Consider the following 23,658-nt stretch of genomic DNA (forward strand, 5'->3'; position numbering starts at 1 on the left):
TATTGAGCATCCCCATCACCGACCCAGCTCAAACCGGTTAACTCAACTCAGAGCAGAAATCAAACTGGAGGTCTTTCTGCTCTCTGTAGCTCAGTTCTAAACAGATGTTGACCGCATCGCTGGAAACTCAAGTATTTCATAAACTTAAATAAAAACAAGACGACTGCGGATACTGGAAATCTGAAATAAAACAGGAAATGCTAGAAAAAGCTCAGCAGGTTTGGCTGCTGAGTTTTTCCAGCATTTTCTTGTTTTCATTTCATAAACTTTATGTTTTCACATTCGATAAAATATTTGTGTACAGAACCACATACACAATGGCATCATCCAATTTTTTTGAACTTACAAGTGCTCTGGAAGTTCCTCTCGCAGCTTCAGTATGATAATCCAGAATGTTTTATATTAAAAAATATCCAGGGCAGTTTTATGAACATTGCTAATATGATTTGCTCTTTCAGCCTGGACTCTGAAAAAGTGATAAAAAGGTATACTGAAATGCTGAAGAAAAAAACCTTCAAGCATCATTACACCTCAGGCATGTCGAAGCTTTTGAGAGTGAAGCGTTGGTGTAATATCCTCCTGAAGTATAAGAGTCTTGGCTCCACCGTTATTAACCGAGCGACTGCTCTGATATTGTTTGCAGTAGGGCCAATGGGCTTTTAAATACACTGCTTCCACACACAAGGAGCTCTTTGCAAACCCTGGTTGGGGGGAAAAGTTCATTTCAATGGCTGTGTAATAACTCCTCCCCTACTTTCTGATAAGTGGAGCAAGGGACTGAAAGTCTGCTCCCACCTGCCCATAAAGTGCCCCAAGGAAATTCAGTCTCCCTATGTTTACACGTATTGTAAATGGGGTGTGGAACAGGTAACGACTAAAGGCAGTCTATTTGTATAACATAGCTGTGCCTGTTGCTTCTTCTCCATAAAGCATTCATCCTTGATGTACTCTTCATCTAATTTTATTTATTGAAATAGGTTAACGTTACTCACTTTCCTCAGGGTATAAATGCCTCAGAGACCCCTACATTTCAGTTGTACCTGTTTCTATTTTTTTTAAGAAAATATTAATGATCCCAGTTCGTTAAGTTTATACCATACAAAGCCTTCCAGAGCCTCACTGCCTCCCACTTGCCACTTTTATTGTGTTTGCTGCAGTGTGCGGGCTCATTTTCTGGGTTAAAAAAAAACCTTTCATAAACTGCAGGTTCTAGCGCAGCAATAACAAAAAAAAATGTACCTGTGACTCTTAAGGCTGCCACGTGGCACTCAAAGATTACTAAACATAGCGCTCTATTAATGATAACACATTGTGCGTCAACCACAATCATTCAAAACTAAAACCTAAAAGATTAGCAGTCAAAACGCTGGAAATTTTCTTCAATTGCAACGATTCATTTCTGGCCGTGTTTCAAAGAAAAAAAAAATTGCATTTATATAGCACCTTATATGACCTCTGAATGTTCCAAAGTGCTTTCTTTATATCTGATGAAGTACTTTTCAATTACGGTTGCAGCTGTAATAGATGGAACCTATTTCACTATTGTACACCTATGATTACTTGCAGCCACATTACTTCTCCCTATTATTTCTGTAGTTGCTGTGGATTTTGACTAGAGATTAGCCTCCCTTTAGTTCAACACAAAGGGCTCTCTTGTTCATTCGTGACTGCAGACTCAAAATGTTCTGGCATATCACTAAAATAAGGATGGGCGAGTGCTTCATAGGTGGACATCCTTCGGTTTGGACTGAAGTGGAAGCAGTTCTGAAAAAGAAGAGAATTAATGCGGCCAATTTGGAAAAAAACACTAACGCGGATAAAATTAGCAAACAGTGGGCTAAGCTAAAGATTAAAAATCACTTTCCTCACACCATTGATGTCGAATATACTTCATTAACAAAAGCAATAAAATGTAATGTCCTTTGGAACAACTGCAACTGGATGGAAGGGAAGGCTTATCTATTATCTTTCATGCCTGCAGTGCAACTTATCCTTGTATTATTGTCACTGTTGTTGGAGAGGCAGCCACGAATTTGCATACAGCAAGATCATACAAACTGAGATAAATGATTAGTTAATTTGTTTTGGTGCTGCTGGGTGGGGGATACTTGTTGTTCAGCACACCGGGAGACCCTACCCTGCTTCAAATCGTGCCCAGGGATCTATTATGCCCAACTCATCTTAAAAATCTCATCCCAGAGAGGCCACCTCAAACGAGAAGCATTCCGGCTGCTTCTTCTGCTTTGGTTTTGTCGGTATGACAGACTAGGACCTCATCCTCTTTATTTTTTAAAAAACTGGACAAAGACTTAGACAGGCATAGATCCAGTCATTTTGTGACCCCCCTCGAACAAAAGAAGCTAGCTGGCAGTATTGAAGATACTCGCACCTCATTATCTCTGAAGAGCCACTAAAGACACATTGTGGGCTGCACAGACCAAATTCAAAGAGAGCTATACAAAGACCATTTGCATTTCATTGCATCTGCGTTGGCTGGCCAATAGGAGTCTGCTAAGACAAAGGACCCTGCAACCTTCCTTTCAATTCTTAATAGTAGAGACATGCAACAGTCTCAGCGACCCAGACGAGGAGTACACATGGAGAGTGGAGAGGTGGAAATCATGTGACATGGACCTTTAGCTGAGGAACCACTGCAGCTGGACCATTGTGCAGCTCATAATGTGTTGTTAGTGTTTCTGCAGAGGTAACGAGGTGAGAGTTTTTCCAATACTGCCAGGTAGCTCCTTTTGTTCGGGGTCGCAGACAGACATAAATTTAGCCATTTGAAGTCTTTGTCCAGTTTTAAATTTTTAGAGATAGCAATGAGCGTATCTCTGTATATTTTATTTTTACCAAATATGTAGGGTGAGGTCTTAGTCCCTCACAGGTCTTGAAGATTTCAAGTGATGGGGCTGTGACTGTCCTCTGGCAGCTTATTCCATTGTGGGGTTGTCCTTGGGAACAAAGATTCTTGAAACACTGTCTTGGAAACAAATCATCTCTGTAGTTTGAGTGGATGTCTACCTCGTGTTGTGTCAATGCCAGAGGGCACCAGGCACTTGTTTCTGTCAATTCCCACTAGTCCATTCCATATTTTATAGAACATGGTTAGTTTTTCTTCCCCTTCCTTTGTAGTGATTCCCATTCCAAATCTTACACTATACTGATTCATGCAGAATCGTGCGGCATGTCTTTGGATCGCTTCAATCTTATCTATTGCTGAAGAAAGAGATCTGCTGTCTCTTTTCGTCTTGCTCTCATCAGGATAGACTCACAAGAATACCAATTGTAAAGGGAACAAGAAGAGTCTACGGCTGTCACTTTTACTCCTGAAACATGCCCTGTCTACCTCCGATTACCTTGGAAGGGTAAGGTGTCTCAACACTTTGAGTAATAGGTGAAGCTAGCTGTTTTACACTGCTACTATGCAGTAGTAACTCGAGTGGTATTCTCCATTAATAGGATGCTGCCGTCAAGCCAAAAAGGCGTTTTGCCTATTGCACAAATGAGTCATTAATTTCAGTGCTGGCATGATGCCAGATATGAAGGCCGTAGGTCCCAACGACTGGCGGATCGTAATGAACAGCATGACCCTTCGGCTGTTTGCAACAGGCAAAGTTTTTACTGTACCCAACCAGCCCATGCTTGCAAAACTCAAAACACAGCATCCAACATTAGATTTGATTCCCCGTTTGGACAGCACTTGCTAAACAATCCTGATTGTGCTTAAAAATTACATGGACAAACAATTTAAGGTTTTCTAACAGGCTCGCAGTGCGGATGATTTGTATGCCAGAAGCTACATTTATTCACACACAGGGCCCTGTCCTTTGCAGATAGAAGGATCATATCCACATATTGCGCCTTTTTCAACTAAACCATAGCTTGGGGGGATAGCCATTCCCTGGTTCATTCCTCTTGGCAATGCCTTTACCAATCAGAGTCGACCTGTCTGGTTTGAATTTAACAAAATCTTGGCAGTTAACTGTTCCCTGGTACATTCTCCATGGCCACGCCTCTATCAATCAGAGCCCACTTGCCAACCAATCAGCACTCTCTTCTCATGCAGTATAAATTGTTGTTCCCTTAACAATTGGTATTCTTGTGAATCTGTCCTGATGAGTGCAAGACAAAAAGCTTTGAGAGCATGTCTCTTTTTTCATCAATATTCAAGTTCTGTACTAACAAATGACTGTCAATCTTATTTATATCTCTCATCATATAAGGATCCCACAAGCAACTTGCATAATCCAGGACTGGATGAACAAATATTGGGTAAGGTATAACTCTGATATTTTTGTTGCAATTTCTAAGGTTCCTTCTCAGAATTCCCAAGAACCTTGTTAGCTTTGGATGTTATCTGCTGAACGTTAGGTGAAAATTTGGATGGTACATATTTATCCACGGTTTGTGTCAAGGGATTTTGTAGCTTGTCACTTTTTCTTGACTGACAATGAAATCAATTAATAAAGTAACAATTACTGAAACTCTGAAAATGTTTTCTTATTCCTTCCTTGTCGGCATTTTTGCTAATGAAGATTTCCCTCCCTCAATGCTCCATTCTCTAAGGTTTAGGAAGACACCATGCTTGAGGGACAGAGGTTCTAGGGAAATTGGAAATTGCCCAACTACAGAACTAAACCCTTCGCAACAGTCCAAAATAAAATACTTTCAACCTAGATTATGTGCTCAAGCTCCCAAGTACCGCTTAGCCCATGACCTTTATTATTTTCATTCAGGGGTAAGATTGAGCCAACATGATAGGTAATCAAATTCGCCAAGTATCCCCAGAGCTTCTGTTTGACCGAGGCCACGGGGATCCAGTTATAGAATGCACAAGAATGGTCATGATCGAATGATGTAGATTTTAATATTAAGGCTGATAGTAGAGTGAATAGCTCCAGGCTATCTTTGTAGGTAGGGAGTTATACCACCGATCAAGTGGTTACTAAATGTCTACAACAGTAAAAATTGTACAGTGCCTTTCAGAAGAGGGATTCAATGGGCAGGCTGACTTTTTTTTTTCCATACTAGATTGTTATTAAGTAAGATTTGAGAGCTCAAAAACCATTAATCTCTTTGATAATTCTGGGCTCAAATTAATGTCCCAACATAAGGTACTGTATTAATCCCTACAACCATAACCTTGTTTATTGATCTTTGAAAAAGCTTCAAATCTTAGAGCAACAGGAAGCTTCAAAAATGAGACTTTGTCACTGCCATCGGAACTTTGGCCAATTCGGTGACTTGAGGCTTGTGGCAAGATAGTTAAAAAACGTAAAACCTGATAGCTGAACACCTAGGAATTGGGAATGATAAAGAACCAGGTTTCGTCATCAACAGATATTTACTTGATGATTAGAAAGTAGTATTGATGAGACATCGAGAGCGGTCTGTTCTTGTCGCCTGCCTCAGAAATTCAGTCTGCTCCGGCCTGCCCATTGTCTATCTCCTCCTGTTTCTCCTAAACGCCGAGGTCCAATTCCGCCCTCTCAAGTGCCCGTTTTGCATATGGCAACCTAGACCGAACTTGAAATAGTCGCAGCCCACATGGTTCAATACCACAGCCCTGAGTCTTAATTAAATCTTGCGTGCATTAGAAATAAATATGCAGTGCCTTAGCACGTTTAAACTATCTGCTTCCACTTTTACGTTTTTAGATTTTATCTATTGTAATTAATTATTCTGGAGAATGTTTTAGGCAAACAAAATTCATACATGTGCCTTCCTCTGTAATGGTTAAGCTGCGGCTGCAAGGTTTTTTCTACCTGCGCTCCCAGGCTTGAGCTATTTTCCTGGGGTCAGGTTATTTTAATGTCTTTGGTTATACCATCGAAAATACAAATGGTGTCTTTTAAAGTGAAAGGGAGGTTTTCTCGGAGGTGGGGGGCTCTCCTGGGGAGATCTGTACTTGCCTCAAGGGGAAGATCATCATTACTGCAGGCCTCAGGAGGACTGTAGCAGTGATGCCTCACGGTCTGGCTTCAGGACAACCAAGGGGAAGTTTGTGGGGGGTTTTTTTTGAAAATAATTTGAAGCAACTGGGGTAGAGAGAGCATAATGCATTCCCTCACGGAGGATTACAATTATTTTGGGTGTTTAAAATTTAAATTTCTTCAAGGCACTCACAACATTCCTAGCATCCTCTGTTGCTATGGTGCAAATGATGGGGATAAATGTACTCCCATTATTTGTCTGACACACACGATGTGCCCACCCATATCTGGAATCTGAAATGTAGGAAGTGCCAGGTTTTATGACCAACAGCAAGCAAACGTATATCGGTAGGTGGACTAATCGGTAGGTGACATCACTTCTGGTGGAAAATTCTGGAATTGTGGTGGTGGTAAGGAGTTGATGGGATAGTTTCCCCTTCCAATTTGTTTTGCCAGTCCGGCCCACTGCAAGTGACACCCAGCAGCCAGATAAAAATCTACCCCAACTGTATCAGTTGTGTCTTGAAGTACTGGAATTCCTTTTTTGTCACTTTTTTTTCTGGTGATTTGCAATTTTAGTGCGTATCAGTTTCGGGGAAACGACAGGAAAACTGAAAATGTTGCAGTGTATTTTTTTCACCTCTGCAGAAAGAACTCTGCTGGTTATGTAGCTCAGCAAGGCCCCCCAGTGGCTGAACAGGATGCTGCAGCATCAAGCCACCCTTGTAGAAAGCCTGGGAGACTCGACCATTTTGATACTGTCTGATTCTGGACCAGTATCGTCTCAAAATGTTTCTTCCTCTTCTCCAGCACAAATTGACCTTCAATCCTTATGAGATCCAGATCGATTCTGACAGCAGCTGAACACTAAGTTCTTAGTTCCTCCTCTAATTATAAAAAGAATATAAAAACGGCAAAAGCTGACCCTACTTCCAGTGAAAGCACCTTAAAGAAGCTGAATGCTAAAAAGAACTGTGAGGAACTGGGGTCTGCTCAAAGTTGTGACAGATTTAAAAAGCACCATGCTGCATCATCTATAAAACACGGGATGACATAGTGGTGAGGGGGGAGGAAAAAAATAAACGGAGACAGTTTGGGAGTTAAGTGGTCTTATGTTTGGTGGAAAAAGATGGGTTTTGAGTACGTTTTTAAGGGTGGGTAGGGAAGAAGTGGTTTAAAGAGGGAGGCCAAGAGTGAAGGGCCATGATGGCGGGAGCCTGTGCCATTGACAGTGAGGCAAAGCAAGGAGGATTATTGAAAGATTAGAGTTGGAGTGCCAAAGGGTGCGGAAGGCGAAGTAATTAAGGCATCAGCAGGTTGCAGAGATAAAGTGGGACTAAGGTGTGTTTATGAATTGAAAGCAAAACATGAGGATGGAAGATTGGGAGAGTGGGTGTTTTAATGCAGGACAAGCTAAACTTGGGGCAAATTGGGTGTTCGAGGATGGCTGAGATCGTCATGTTTGGGAAACGTCTGGACGTAACCCCGGAGTGGGAGCCTCAGCAGCTTCACTGCCGCCCTGTTTCACCCCCGAGCGGGTAGGGGAGCTGGAGGGTGTGCTGAGCAGCAGGAATCTGCTCAGATTGGCACCGCCCGCGACACCCACATGCCCCGCTCACAAGATCAATGCAGAGCTAGAAAGCGGGGAAACCCAGTCAGATATCCAGCCTCAGACATGGTGCCAGCAGCTGCACGGCCATCTCACAACCCCAGCCAAAAGAGATGAGAGACCACTCCCATCTCAGGAAGCCCTTAGGGTCACTCACCAGCCAGCTAGGTCGCTCCCTTCAGGGTCAGCACCCAGGCACAGCACTAAGTATGGTGCGGACAAACACTTGTCACAAAGAGAGCACCTGGGAAAGAGATACTGGCTCCACAGGAAAGGAAATGAAGGTTCGGAATTTGGATGTGACCTTTCTTGCAGGAAAACAGTCAAAAAGCACTGCGGGGCCGGTTAATGAGAGCCAAGTGAGTCGCCCCCTCGGGAGCTGCCGGCCAATCCGATTGGCTGGCAGCTCCATCAGTCCTAGCAGCGCCAGGAAGGCATCAGTGGCCGCTGCTGGGACTGCAGGAGAAGAAAGGACCCCAACGCCTTGGATCCCTGGAGCAGGTAAGTCCGGGGTCTTGGGTTGGGAGAATTTGGGTAGGTTAGGGAGAGCGGCAGTCGGTGGGGGAGGGAGTGAGTAGGAAGGAAGGGGGAGAGGTTCAACCTAAGGAAGGGCCGCACCACGATCGGCAAGGGAAGCCCCCGGACAGCGACACCTCCCCCCCCCACCCCCAACCATCTCCTTCCCGACATTTAACCACTTGAGGTGAAACATTGGGCTTCCTGCTCATGCCCTGCTGCCCACACCATGGGCAGCACATTATCAGGGTCAATTAGCTTGATAACAAGCCGAAGTGACCCTCAACTGACCACTGAAGCATGGCAGACAGGCTGCGGATTTCGGCGCCCCGTCACCCCTGTAATGTGGGGGTGAGCTCGAGGATGTGCGGCAAGGTGGTGCCATGGGTGCCCACTCCATCTTACGTGGCCCCCCCCCTCCCACCCTGTGGGGAAACACGCCTGCTGGGGGCATGTAAAACTCAGTCCAAAGTGTATGTGCGCCTGTGAGGGTGAGGAAGTGGATAGAAATCCGGTCTACACAGTAAAGAAGGAACAGAATGATATCTAACTCTGTTTAAACCTGGCTGGTCTCCTACATTCTACCCTACACCATCCAAAACTCTATTACCAATGTCTTAACTTGCAGCTGGTCCCGTTCCCCTATCACCCCTGTGCTCACTTATCTACACTGGCTCCTGATCAAGCAAGGTTTTAAAATTCTCATCCTTGTTTTCAAATCTCTCCATGGCCTCACTCTTCCCTATCTCTGTAATCTAGCTTCCAGCCTCCCATCGCTCTGATATCTACCCCCATCTTATTCTGGCCTCCTGAGCATCCCTAGTTTTAATCATTCCATCACTGGTGACCTTGCCTCTAGTTGGCTAGGACCCAAGCCCTAGAAGTTTCTCCCTACGCCGCTCTGCCTCTCTACCTCACCTTCTTCCTTTAAGATACTCCTAAAAATCTAGCTCTTCGACCAAGCCTTTGGCATTCTGATTTAATAGCTCCTTCTTTGGCTTGGTGCCACATTTTGTTTTATAAAGGTCCTGTATAGTGCCTTGGGACATTTTATTACGTGAAAGGCACTAGATAAATGTATGTTGCTTTTGTTTAAACATAACACTGATTGTCAGGCAGACAAACTCACAAGTAGTAGGTCTTTTCCTAATGAATCGATCTGAGGCAGTAAATCTTCAATAGGCTTTAGCGGCCTGGCAGTAAAAGAGCTGTAGGGCAGTGGAGCATCAGTGGGCCATTCCTCTTCATCAGGAAGACCGAGCATACTGAAAAGATAAGGCTAAGGTTAATCCGAGTACCAGCAGCTCATTATACACTGAATGCCTTTTAATGATGTGCTGAGCGAATGACCACTTTCAATACGAGGAGCTTCCTAAATCATCATGTAGAATGCACCCATTTCAAATGGCTTTTCTCACCCATTAATTTCCACGTCCACTGCTCCCTGGGATTTAGTCAGCTGGGTGCCTAGGCTAATGCAGAAGCATGCAATGCCCTTTACTTAATTCATTACAAATAACTTGATTTAAATTACGGTTTTACAATTAGTTGATGTGAGCTGCAGCAGAACTCGGGTTGGAATCTAGATCCACCTGTTGCTTTTTTGGTCCCGTTAGAAATTCTGGTGATTTGGTGGTGGGGTTGTGGGGAGACATCATAAGTGATAATATGACGTAAATGAGGAAAAGACATTTATCCTGTTTATCCTACAACTGCACCAACAGTGCAGCTGTTGAACACTCACTTAAAATCTAACATTTAACAGTGTCCAATGCCAGCCAACTTTTTTTATATTCGCAAGTGTTTTTATATATGCAAGTGTCACTGGCAATTCTCTATCCCTAATTGCACTCGAGGAAGGGGTGGTGAGCTGCCTTCTTGAATCGCTGCAGCCCATGTGGTGTGGATGCACCCACAGTGCTGTTAGGGAGGGGGTTGCAGGATTTTGATCCAGCGACACTGAGGGAACTGTGATAATAGTTCCACGTCAGGATACTGTGAGGCTTGGAGGGGAACCTGCAACTGGTGTCGTTGGCACGCATCTGCTGCCCTTGTTCCTCCAGATGACAGATGTTACGGGTGCTATCAAAGGAGCCTTTGCGAGTTGCTGCAGTGGGTTTTGTAGATGATACACGCCGCTGCCACACTATGCCGGAGATGGATGCAGTGGATGTTGAATGTAGTGGATAGTGGGGGGTGTGTGGGTGGGGGCAAAAAAGGGGAGATGCTATGTTCTGAATAGTACTGTGCTTCCTGAACGTTGTTGGAGCTGCACTTACCCTCCATCACATTTCTGACTTGTGCCTTGTAGATAGCGGATAGGATTTGGAGAGTCAGGAGGTGAGTTACTCGACACAGAATTCCCAGCCACTGTACTTACGTGACTGGTAGTTATGTCTCTGGTATGGCAGCATATCACACTGAAAGGTGGAATCTCATTAACAGCAATCGATAGTACTGCTGAGATAACAAGAGTAAACTGCTGGGAGGTGAAAATATACAAAGGATCTGTCAGCATCTCTGTAAAGAAAAGTTAACATTTTGGGCTTAGAACCTTTGTCAGATTGTAGCATGAAACCCTTTACCAGATGAGATGGACCACAATGACAGGGTAAATCTAACAGCACAGGAGGAAGCCATTTGGCCCATCATATCTGTGCTGGTTCTTTGAAGGAGTGGTTCAATTTAGTCCCAAACTGCAGCTTATTCTCCATAATCTTGTAAATTAGTTATGAGGGTTACTGCTAGCTAATTGCAACACTCGCTATCAAAATTTAATAACAGCTGAATGGGCCGGGGAAATGGTAAAACTCCACCAGCAATTTATTCGTCAGCAGTCATTACTTTAGAGCCCTGGGTTCCAACCACATGGATCATTCACAATCTGTGTACCAGGCGTGATACTTACTCAAATATTTTTTGAAGCTGATTAATATCTGAGATGCCACAAAGAAAGGGTCTAAAATGATTAAAAAAAAATAAAGACGGTCAAATGATGTGAGATCCTTTCACGATTAAAAGTACAAACTTTGTTATTTCGACTTCAGCCCCTGGAGATAATAAACCACATCTTTCTTTGAACCTCAACATCATCGAATCCCTGAATAAAAATCGGGCTTTCACTGCTCTGCGCAGTGTCAAGTCATTCGGTGTACTCCATGCAATGTAATTTCTTCCAGCTATGCTTTATCTTTCAGTGTTATTCACCCTTTTTACTCTCCTGACAGTTAATCTTCTGCAAGTATTGGATGCTTAGCTGGAGAGCAATATTGTATAGATGTGATTTCCATTCACTGTCGTAATGTTAACCTCTTGTTAGGAACAGGGCGTTGCACAATCTGTGAGGCGGTGGACAGAAGCCTGTTTTCTTTAAACAGAAAGCTTGGCTGCTTTTAATCCATTCTTTAAAACATAAACTGGAACCGAGATGAGAATAGTTTGACAGTAGTTAATAATGTATTGCGCAAATTCAAATTTCACAGGATTCTGCCAACCAAAAACAATTTAAGTTTTGAACTACAGTGTACTTTCTCCACTGCAATACTTTCCTACAGAGAATGAGGTTACATGGGATTATAATGGAGCACAGAATGGGGTTATGATGTGGCGCGATCCTGGTTGTCTGGTAGAGAACAAGGTTACATGGAGAATAGGGTAAATGATGGGGTTACTGTATGGCGGAGAACGAGGTTAATGGCTTTGCTATATGACAAAGAATGGAGTTATGATATGGCAGAAAACAGCTACGTAGTGTTACATGCATCTAGATATGGCAGAGAACAGCGCTAGTGCTGCATAAGATAATGGTATGGCAGACAACAGGATTACATGAGGTTACATAAAGCAAAAATGGCCTATATAGGATTACAAAATGGGAAAAATAGGGGTGCATATTGCTACAGAAAGTGGAGTTAGGTAGGGACGTTATAATGAAGATTGGAGTTACGTTATTATAACTAATAGATTAGATATGACAGAATGGGATTAAAATGAGTTATACTATGACAGAAAATGGGATTACATTATGAAAAGACAGAGGGTGGGTTTAAAATATTGCAAAGGATCTGGTTACGATATGACAGAGAATGGGGTTACAATATGGGAATGGATCTGCTCCAGCACACAGCAAGGATTTAGGAATTGCAATAATAAATGCTAGAACAAAAACAAAAATACCTGGAAAAACTCAGCAGGTCTGTCAGTGACTGCGGAAAGGGATACAGTTGTCGTTTTGAGTCCGTAAGCACCTTCATCAGAACTAAGACATATAGAAATGAGATGAAATATAAGCTGGTAGAAGGGGGTGGGACAGGTAGAGCTCGATAGGGGGCCAGTGATAGGTGGAGGCCAAGAAGAGACTGCCAAAGATGTCATAGACAAAAGGACAAAGGGGTGTTGACGGTGGTGATAAATGCTATCTTTATTTGGAACAGAGTATTATAACAATCAATAACACGTCAGGTTTATTTTAGAAGCACCAAAATGGGCATGAAATTCTGAATAAATCCCTGATTTTATCTTCAGTCAGCTGCTTGGTAACTTACCGGAGTTGAAGCATTTCAGCAAATATGCAGCCAACACTCCAAATGTCAACAGCTGCTGTGTATCTTGAATACAATAGGACTTCTGGTGCTCGGTACCACAGAGTAACAACCTTAGCAAGAGACAGATTAATTAGAAAGATCCACCTTTAAAGGTTTCCTGTTCTGGTATTAACAATGGTAATAATGGAAGTGGGGTTGGGTAGAGGGGGGAAGGCAGTTCACGATGCACTTGTTAAAAATATACTTTCATTTCTACATTAAAGCCATGAAAGTGGGCTGCTTGGGAAATAAGAGGGGGCTCCATCTATATTATACTGAAGGTTATAAAATGCAAACTTAACCAGTATGAATAAATCAAACACTCTCATTCCTGATAATCCAAGGAGGGATTGTTTTTTGTGCGCAGGGCAACTAACTTCAAGGACACACAAGTGAGGGAGTAGTCTTAAATTGTGGCTTAAAAAAAGGAAGAAAATTGACACAACTGTTTTGTTGGCCTTGTTCTGCTTTTCCATAGAACTTTTACAAACCAGGGAAATGTACTTAGTTATTTTTACCTTTCTCGTCATTCTGAAGACCATTAACTCCCTTCAGTACATCTCTGAAGACCCACTTGAGTCTTTGAACTCACCATGAAGCGAATCCCTGCTGTAAATCTGCTTCCTGTGACCCCATTATACAACCCTAGTGCACTGTGCAAAAACGTACAGCAGGAGGTTCCAGGAAATAACAGTTTTCAGACTAACGCATAACGCTAATTTATTCTGATTGAAGCCACGATCTCATGATCTACTTTTTAGCCAATTATCTATAATTTATTGAACTTGCGATGTACGCTATGCATTTGGCCCCTCAAGAGATAGCGAATCAACCTGGAGTGCTATTCTGTAACAGTTCTCCACTGCCCTTGCCAGTGTGACATTTCTTGAAGGGTGGGTTTAGACAGAGACCAATTCCCCTCCAAGCCGCCCACCACCTTGACTTGGAATTATATCAGCCCCTTCCGCCCTCCAACTTAATCGGGGGAGGGGGGGGGGGGGTTTGCCTCTGCCAGGAGGCTGACATGGGGTGTCTCCTGTGATTAAGTGGGCCTGGTCACCCTGGTTCCCAACATGGCGGGCTGCATCATATCCAGCCCAAGGTGTCCATTTCATGAATTAAAGATCGCTGTCGACCTTGAATCCTTTTGCCTGTAAAAGCACTGCCTGTGTGTGCTCCCTACTGCCTGAAAGGCCAAGGCACCACCAATGTGACAGGCCAAAAATGCAACAATACACTTTAAGGACTTACCACAGGAGTCAGTGCCATGTTGAAGCTGTACACTCGGGCTAAGCCAAAGTCTGCTAGCTTCACCTGGCCACTGTTTGCAACCAGGATGTTCTGTGGCTTCAAGTCTCGATGTACCACACGGTTTGAATGGAGAAAATCCAAGCCTCTAAATAGTTGTAGCATTATGTCCTAAATGCACAATGATAAAACTGTTAAAGGAAGAAGTAAAAAGTGAGGTTGTTAGAAAGAAAGTTATTCTACAGTTTCACATACATGCTGGAGATGACATTGGTACATTGCTGCTTGGTACATTGCTGCTGGTTGGTAGTTTTGAAGTGTTGGTAATTATGCACCGTTTGGAACTCGAGATGGAAAGAGTCCGACTCTTCGGTGGGGGACAAGGGCCCTGTCTTTTTGTGGAGTCCAGTCACTGCCATTTATAGTTTGTCATCCCAGTCTGATCTCGCAGGTTGTCTGGACCTCCACATGCTTATCATGTACCTTACCAGAAAAGAGCTCCAGACTACCTAGCGTCTCTCGCGGGGACCATCTGTCTTCCACTGATCGTCATGTATCCCATACAGCTTTCATCCACATCTGTTGTGAGAAGGCCTGGGTTTTGCCACAGTGAGAAAATGTATCGTCTTAGCAGTGACAAACATTTTTATAGAATCATAGAATGGCTACAGCACAGGAGGTCTTTCAGCCCATCGTGTCTGTGCTGACCCTTTGAAGGAGAAATTCACCCACTGCCACACCCCTGTTTTCTCCCCATGTCCCTGCACATCCTTTCTTTTTGGATAAATATCCAATTGAATGCCTCAGTTGATCCTGCCTCCACCATACTATGAGGCAGTACATTCCAGGTCCTAACTACTCACTGCGCGAAAAAGATTTTCCTCATGTCACCTTTGCTTCTTTTGTCAATTACCTTAAATCTGTGTCCTCTGGTTCTCGATCCTTCTACCAATGGGAATAGTTTCTCCCTATCTATTCTGTCAGATCTCTCATGATTTTGAATACCTCTATCAAATCTCCTCTCAACCTTCTCTTCTCCAAGGAAAATAGTCCCAATGTCTCCAATCTACCTATGTAACTGAAGTTCCTCATCCCTGGAACCACTCTCATGAATCTTTTCTGCACCCTTTCTTAACGCCTTCACGTTCTTCCTGAAGAGTGGTGCCAGGATGCCAGTGGACACAATACTCCAAGCTGAGGCAAAACCATTGTTTTATACAAGGCTAACATCACTTCCTTGCTTTTCTACTCCATACCCCTATTGATAAAGCCTAGGATGCTGTTTGCTTTATAACTGTGCTCTGATCTTGTCCTGTCACCTTCAATGACTTATGCACATTAACACACAGTTCCCTTTGCTCCTGTATTCCCTATAAAATTGTACCCTTTATTTTGTATTCTCTCTTTCCGCATTCTTTCTACCAAAAAGAATCACTTCACACTTCTCTGCGTTAAATTTCATCTCCTACTTGTCCGCCCATCCCACCAAGCTATGTCCCTTTGAAGTTCTGCATTGTACTCCTCATGGTTCACAATACTTCCAAGCTTTGTATTGTTTGCAAATTTTGAAATTGTGCCCCAAGGTCTAAGCCATTAATGTGTATCAGGAAGAGCTAGGGTCCAAACACCGGCCCCTGGGGAACTCTACACCTTCCTCCAGTATGAAAAACAACCATTAACCACTGCTCTGTTTTCTGTCACTCAACCAATTTTATATCCAAGTTGCTACTGCCCTTTTTATTCCATGAGCTCTAACTTTGTTCACCAGTCTGTTGTGCAGCTATTTATCAAATACCTTTTGGAAATCTGTGAACTCAGCAACATGGACTTTCCTAAATTAACCCAAATCTGCCCAAGTGACTATTAATTTTGTCTTGAATTATTGTTTCTAGAAGCTTCCCCTCCACCAAGAGCAAACTGACTGGCCTGTAGTTGCTGGACTTGTCTTTACATCCTTCTTTGAACAGCAGTGTAACATTTGCAATTCTCCAGTCCTCTGGCACCACCCCTGACTCTAAGGAAGATTGGAAAATTATGGCCAGTGCCTCCACAATTTTCATTCTCACTCCCCTCAGTATCCTTGGATGCATCTCATTTGATCAGTTTCAGAGGGTTCTGCTTCTGACCTCTGCCTAGGGTAAGGGTTCACTGGGGGACAGCCTGTGGCACAAGATCTGATTACCCTGCCCTTTCGAAGAGATGACTCCACCGGACTGGCTGGGTTCCTGCAGCACTTGATCTGCTGCCTGTAACAGCTCATCTCTGAGGTCCAGTCTCTCTGTCTTGGATTAGTAGTGCAGGCAGCAATCTATCACAATACTCCCTACCCTCCCTGGAGGACACCCAGAGACCAGTCCAAACACCTGAAATGGCTTCTCAGCACCCTGATCGTCTTCTCAATGATCTGCCTGGTGGAGACGAGCCTACAAATTAGGAGCAGCTCAGTAGGTCACTCGGCCCCTTGAGCCTGCTCCGCCATTCAGTAAGATCATGGCTGATCTGATAACCTCAACTTGACAATCCTGCCTACCCCGGATAACCTTTCAACCCCTTCCTTATCAAGGGCTGAATCTTCCCCCCCGTCGGGGTGTGTGGGGGGGGGGGGGGGAGGTTGATGGCCGGGCGCGCACAGGCGCACTTCCGATCGGCGTCCCCGATTGGAGGCGCGCCGCCGTTTGATGTGGGCGGGCCAATTAAGGCCCGCCCAGCGTGACGTCCGCATGGAAGGGCTATGCACTCCCTGTGTGGGCATGTGTACGAAAGAGCGCACTCATCTCCCTGAGGCTAAGTACAGCTGTAAATGCAAAAAAGATAAAAAGTAGAAAAATAAAATTTCCCTAACATGCCCCCTCATGTGACAATGTCACATGAGTTGGGACATGTCCATAATTTTTACAAAACCGTCATTAAAATTTTTTAAAGCCTACATGAAACCTCATCCCGCCCGTGGATAAGGTTCCATATTTTTTCTAGATCCCATCGGGGCTCCTGGCCTGTCTGCCAACCTTAAGGATTCAAGGAACTTATTCATATGACAAAAATTGAAGTGCCTTCTATCAGTATAGCAATGTTAACAAAATGTCAAATGTAAAGACATATATTTTGCAACATTCAGAATTCATAAATTGCTCTTTCACTACAAAACTTGCTCAGCAAGGCAAAGATTAGTTGAACGTCCATTAGCTCCTCTTGACCAGTTTTGATGATGCTCAGCCAACAGTTGCTGTATCTATATATACCATTGTGCCCTCACAACAACATAAGCACATTCTATCTCTATGGTCCTTTAATTACTTAATTGACCCTGTCAATGGCCTCAATTGGCCATTAACAGGTCGGCGGGCGCACAGCTGATTTTGCTGAGCCCCCGCCTTCCTGAAAATTTAAATGGGGCGCGGTGACGTCGGGAATTCCCCCCAACGTCACCACGTGTCGGCGAGTGGGCCCCACCCCCGTGTAAAATCCTGCCCCAAGAATCTATCTAGTTTTGCCTTAAAAATATTCAAAGACTCTGCTTCCATCGCCTTTTGAGGAAGGGAGTTCCGAAGACTCACAACCCTCTGAGAGAAAAAAATTCTCCTAATTTCTGTCCTAAATGGGTGACCCCTTATTTTTAAACACTGACCCCCTAGTTCTAGATTATCCCATAAGAGGAAACATCCTCTCCACATCCACCCTGTCAAGACCCCTCAGGGTATTTATTACAAGTTTTAATCAAGTCACCTCTTACCCATCTAAACTCCAGCGCATACAAGCCTAGCCTGCACAATCTTTCCTCATAAGACAACCCACCCGTTCCATGTCTAGTAAACCTTCTCTGAACTGCTTCCAATGCATTTACATCCTTCCTTAAATAAGGAGATCAATGCTGTATACAGTACTCCAGATGTGGTCTCACCAATGCCCTGTATAACTGAAGCATAACCTCCCTACTTTTATATTCAATTCCCCTCACAATAAATGATAACATTCTATTAGCTTTCCTAATTAATTGCTGTACCCGCATAATAACCTTTTGCGGTTCATGCACTAGGACACCCTGATCCCTCTGCATCTCAGAGCTCTGCAATCTCTCACCATTTAAATAATATGCTTCTTTTTCATTCTTCCTTCCCAAATGGACAATTTCACATTTGCCCACATTATATTCCATTTGCCAGATCTTGCCACTCACTAAACCTATCTATGTCCCTTTGTAGCCTCCTTATGTCTTCTTAACAACTTACTTTCCTGCCTATCTTTGTGTCATCAGCACATTTAGCAACCATGCCTTTGGTCCCTTCATTCAAGTCATTTACATAAATTGTAAAGAGTTGAGGTCCCAGCACTGATCCCTGTGGCACATCACTCATCACATCCTGCCAACCAGAGAATGAACCCATTTATGCCTACTCTGTTTCCTGTTAGCCAGACAATCTTCTATCCATGCCAATATGTTACCCCCTACACCATGGGCTTTTATTTTCCGCAATAACCTTTGATGTGGCACCTTATCAAATGTCTTCTGAAAATCTAAGTACATCCACCGGTTCCACAGCATCTATGACTGCTTCAATGAACTTCAATACATTGGTTAAATATGATTTCCCTTTCACAAAATATTGACTCTGTCTAATTACCTTCTAACTATGCACTTAATTGGTGCAAAAAGGCAGCATCAGCTAGCACAGCACTGGGATAGGTCTTGTCACTGATTACACATCCTTCCACTGGGATGCCACCCTCCAGTCTGCATGCAGTGATTGATTTGTACAATAGTGCATTGTGATAGGCACCCATGTGCTGCTCATTCACAGGGAAGGTGTGAAGCTGAGAGCCACAAATCACCATATATCTAAGGGGCGGTAGCAATTTGCAGGTTTTGAAGGGTAGCCTTCACAGCCACATGCACTCCAGCTTCACCAAGCGTTCTGGGAAAGCCAGTCATTCTGAAGAAATTTGATGCCCTCTGCCTTTACTCTACTGGAAGCATTCCAAATTTGATGAGCTCTCCAGCTTCTCTGGAGGAAGGTGTCAGTGAACTGTCGAAAGCTGTTCCTCAACTTATGTGACAGATTCACCGGGGATGTCTGGAAGGAGCCAGACTTCTCAATGTCGAGGACTGTAGTCATACTCATCTCCACAGTTAAGGCTCTGCAGCATCTGGACCAAGGCTTTGAGCCATCTCGGAATAAGTCAAGGAGTTGTCCGATGGCGCCTGCTGTGAAGTGAGAAGGGTACAGCTCTTCAAACATCTTCTGACAGACATGTCAGTCGAGGCCTGCCTTCTAAACAGCCTGCCTGTGAATGGGCTGCAGCCTACCCCCTCTGTTTACATCACTCTTTGGGCCTCCTATCTCACCCTCCTCTTCCTGCACCAGCACCAGGTGATAGTGGCTTCAAGCCTCTGCTGGTCAGCTGACCTGTACTTACCTCAGTCGGCTGCCAGTGTCTGTATGCCTGAAAACTGGGCACCATGCGTCCACCCCGACACCCCCAAAATCCCAATCCCTCCCTGTACAAGTACAATCAGGAGGGAGACACACATTTGGGAGCTGGGTGCATGGCATATTTCACAGGTGGAGATTTGTTTGGTTGTAGAGTTTGATTTTCTTATGCATATGGGTGTACTTAGGTATACGGTTCAAGTCATGTACATTGTGCCTGTCTCTCTAGTCACAAAACATGGAGGACAAAACACCTGGGCCAATATCTCCATTGGAAGGTGTGCTGCCAGTACAATGGACAATCAGACTCTGAACAAAAATCCACATTTATGTGTGACAGACATATTCAGAAAGACCTGATCTTCTCCAAATTGGGGTCAGTTAAACTCAGGAATGAATTTGAAGATTTCCACTCCTTGAACAGTAATCAACACTTTCAATCATTTCTCACTACCTTCCAACACATTGAGGCTCCAGGACAAAACTGTTAGAAATTCTATTATATCCGGCCTACCTTTACTTTATTATGAGGAAGGCCTGGCTTGTGAACTTTCGTTAGGAACGTTGATAAATCTTGTTCAATGAGTTCAAACACAAGTGTCAACTTCATTATCTGATCCGTCTGAGATCCAAGATCCACATTAAATAACCTGAATAACAGAGGGAAAAACCTTCACTGCAGCAATGCTCGGTATTGTCAAATTTTGTTTGTTAACACTCCTGTGAAGTGCCCTGGGATGTTATGTTAAAGGCACAATGAATGCCAAGCGTTGATTCAGATGAGACACCGTAAGCTTTAGATAAGTTGTGTTTGAGAAGTTGCTAGGTTGCAGTCACTGTGGAGAAAACAGACCACTAAAGTTAGTAAAATACCTGATTTTGGCAATTATTGGTCCAAATTTAGGAGCACTGCCAAATCATTTTGCCTAAACTGCTCAATGCTACCTTTTATGCTCCACACAAGCCTCCTCCCACTCTTATTCATCTAACTCTATCATTAGACTCTTCTATTCCTTTCCCCCTCATGCGTTTATCCAGCTTTCGCTTAAAATTCTGTTCGGTTTTGAGCAGAGCCCATGATCACAGGGCTTTTGATGAGCTGCTAAAATCAGTGTCAGGCAAAGTGAATTGTCACCGTCTTTGCCAAAATTTGTTGAGCACGCACCGAACAAATGAATGGGAAGGTATTACTCAAGCCTCATGTAGCGGGCTGATCTGTGTTGAGTTGGTTTAACCAATGCTTGTTATAACTAGACCAGTGAGGCCAAAGACCATCAGGGGCTGAATTTTACGTCCCGCTTTCGGGCGCTTGCCCGACCCGATCGGGGGTAAAATAGCGCACGATGATGTCGGGTGAGTGTCCTGATGTCATCGCGCGATATTTTGGTCAGCGGGTGCGTTCGAGAGTCAGCAGCCCGCCCGCCGACAATTATGAGGCCTATTAAGGCCCTTAATCAATTAACTTATTTCTATTTTTCGCTGCCCGTTCAACCATTTGGTTGGCGGGTGGGCAAACCGGCCAGGTTGCCTTTGTATTTTTATATATCCACGGGCGGGTTGAGGTTTCCGACAGTAAATAAAAATCCAATAACAATTTTTCAACATCATTTTTTAACATGCCCCTCTTCATGCGACTGAGTCACATGTGGGGACATGTTTATATCATTTTTAAAATCTTTATTTGTGTAAGTCCAATTTTTCAACTCCCTGAGGCAGCTCTGTGCCCTCAGGGAGCTTTCAGTGCGCTCTTCCCCCGTGCAAGTGCAGACTTTAGCGCTTGCCCTCCTCCTACCCCCCAGTCCGGCAGTAACTGCCCAGCCAGCGTGAATTCGCAGTCAAGGGCCGATTGCGGGCGGCAGACTGTTCCCCGGCCACTCCTGGGCCCGCCCGACGACCTCAACATTCTGTCCCAGGAGTTATTCTTCAATCTTTAAAATGCATCCAAGCAAATTTGTGTGCATTTTTTGGATCAGATAGCTGAAAAACTTCTGACCTAGGATGTTTATTCATGAACTGCAGATTCCTAGCAACAGATGCTGATCAACTGTTCAAGTTTAAGAAGAAATAATGTCCTCCATTTGCTATTAGTCAGCAAAACCACCTTTCCTGCAACTACAACGAATTCAAGTCAAGGAAGTCAGTATGTCTCTCCACGAGCGCCTATGAAACATGCAGCTGTTTTAATTCATTTGGTTTGCAAAACTTTTTCACGATGAATAGAATAGACTGTAATAATTTGCTGTTCCGTATGCAATGAAATGGTTTATGATGATGTCATATCCTGGACTAATTAAATATGGCAGCCACTCGACGAGCTGAATAACTGGCAGTGCTCTGCAGAACAAGGCCAAGTGCATCACTGGCCTTCTTCAGATAACAGTCAATCTACTTGGAAATGAGTAGCCAGAGAAGAACAGCCATTTCAAGTCTACAGTGATGGTAGCAGGATAACCATCGTGCGGAGGTATGGCAGTACCCATGTGGATCCACAACTTCTTGACTGAAATTCTGAAATTGGCCGTTCCTTTGGGGTGAACAAAAATTTGGAAGAACTGCTACCTTGGGCCACTGTTGCATAAACTCCGGCAATGCCTTGAAGACAAACAGTTGTTTAGACCGGGGGCAGGTCTATTTCCCCTTGCTTGGCTGGACATTATTTCAGAGATTAAAGGAGAGATAAGAGCTGAGATTTAAAATTTGCGCTTTTTCAACAGCACGATTAGGTTTCTATACCTTGAGGCAAGAACCTCTCATTTGATTAAAAAGAATCCAGATAACAAACTGGTTTCTCAAATCTGGAACTTTTCTACATAGCATTAAATTGATATGTAAATCAGGGAAATATTTACTGCTATGATGTTTGCTAGTACAGAACTTGAGTATTGCTGAAAAAAAGAGACATTTTTTGTCAAAGCTTTTCGTCTTGTACTCATCAGGACAACCTGCAAGAATACCAAATGTAAAAAGAACAACAATTTATACGGTATGAGAGGAAAGTACTGACTGGTTGGCAAGTGGACTCTAATTGGTAGAGGTGTTACCATGGAGAATGCACCAACTGATCCATGGCAATGCCTCTGCCAATCAGAGTCCACTTGCCAACCAATCAGTGCTCTCTTCTCATATAGTATAAATTGTTGTTCCCTTTACATTTGGTATTCTTACAGGTTGACCTGATGAGTGCAAGATGAAAAGCTTCAACAAAAAATGTCTCTTCTTTTCAGCAATGCTATTATGCTTGTCACTTTGAAAATGTCTATTCTTTCACCAATCCGTTATTTGAAAGATCAACAGTATCGCACTCATCCTTCTTCAAAAACTGAGCTGCACTAGCCTCTGCTAAATTAGGTGTAGGAAGCAGAACAATTAGTTGAAGGCCCCCTTCTCCCTCACTCAAAAATAACTCCAGACTGGTTGATAGAAGTATATGGTTGACTAGAGGCTTGATTATCCCATCTTATTGATCAAAAAGAATGAACAAAGGGTAAACACTTGTGGGGAGGGAAGACACAGGAGGAAAATCAGAACGGTTTCAATGCATGAGTAACCTCACCTGATGACATTTGGATGGTCAAAGACTTCTAACTGTTTTAACCAGGCCACCTCCCGAATTACTATGAAAGGGATACCTTGCTGTGTTCTTGGGATCTCAATTCTTTTCAGTGCCACAAACCTCCCATTATTTTCCAGGTCCCTTGCTTTGTACACTTTTCCATAAGCTCCTTCTCCAATCTCGGCCATCAGCTCGTATCGCACAGAATGACTGCTTTCCATTCTCACTGGTGATCAGTTCCAAGACTGAACAGCACTGCCTGGAGTAAAAGAACGTTGTTAGCAGCAATATCCTCACAAATATATATTCCTTTCAAGTCAAGCTCTGAAAATGGTTTGAAGATTGAAATATTTTGTGAATTCAGATTACCTAGGATTAATATTTTATATAAACACTATCTCAAGATATTGGTTTGTCTTTGATAGCTGTGTTACCAATCACAGTATAGCAGCCAAGAGGGATAATCATTTTTTTCTAGGAAAATAAGGGGTTTTATGAAGAGAGGAGGTGAGACAGTCTACATACAATCTTTGTTGAAAAAGCATAACCTCTGCATGTAAAGAGTCAACTGACAAACATCCAAGTACGGGACAAAAACAGAAATACCTGGAAAAATTCAGCAGGTCTGGCAGCATCGGCGGAGAAGAACAAAGTTGACGTTTCGAGTCCTCATGACCCTTCAACTTGTATTTCTGTTTTTGTTTTGGATTTCCAGCATCCGCAGTTTTTTGTTTTTATCCAAGTACGGGAGATGGTGGAGGGTACTGGGATCCTTCAAAATTTATTT

General features: G+C 43.5%; 1 protein-coding gene across 1 annotated transcript; it reads right to left on the reverse strand.

Annotated features, from left to right (window-relative positions):
* Nucleotides 1–251: 251 nt before the first annotated feature.
* Nucleotides 252–23,092, reverse strand: LOC144667995 (cyclin-dependent kinase 6-like). The gene is made up of 7 exons (XM_078529690.1): nt 22,872–23,092; nt 19,833–19,968; nt 13,896–14,063; nt 12,606–12,715; nt 10,970–11,020; nt 9,191–9,326; nt 252–1,764 (listed from the first exon to the last, which is right to left on the reverse strand). The coding sequence occupies exons 1-7, from the start codon at nt 23,090–23,092 to the stop codon at nt 1,636–1,638; spliced, it is 951 nt and encodes a 316-aa protein (XP_078385816.1). The 3' UTR covers nt 252–1,635.
* Nucleotides 23,093–23,658: the final 566 nt, after the last annotated feature.

Source organism: Cetorhinus maximus, chromosome 25, assembly GCF_964194155.1.
Source record: "Cetorhinus maximus chromosome 25, sCetMax3.hap1.1, whole genome shotgun sequence".
In the NCBI taxonomy this organism is placed as follows: Eukaryota; Metazoa; Chordata; class Chondrichthyes; order Lamniformes; family Cetorhinidae; genus Cetorhinus; species Cetorhinus maximus.

Bases quoted from the DNA above. Each gene is read 5' to 3' on its own strand.
- LOC144667995 (XM_078529690.1), bottom strand. From the start codon at position 23,092: ATGGAAAGCAGTCATTCTGTGCGATACGAGCTGATGGCCGAGATTGGA. The intron at 12,716-13,895 runs GTAAGTCCTTAA...TCTCTTGCTAAG, and splicing joins ACATGGCACTGACTCCTGTG to GTTGTTACTCTGTGGTACCG. The intron at 9,327-10,969 runs GTAAGTATCACG...TTATCTTTTCAG, and splicing joins CAGCTTCAAAAAATATTTGA to TATGCTCGGTCTTCCTGATG.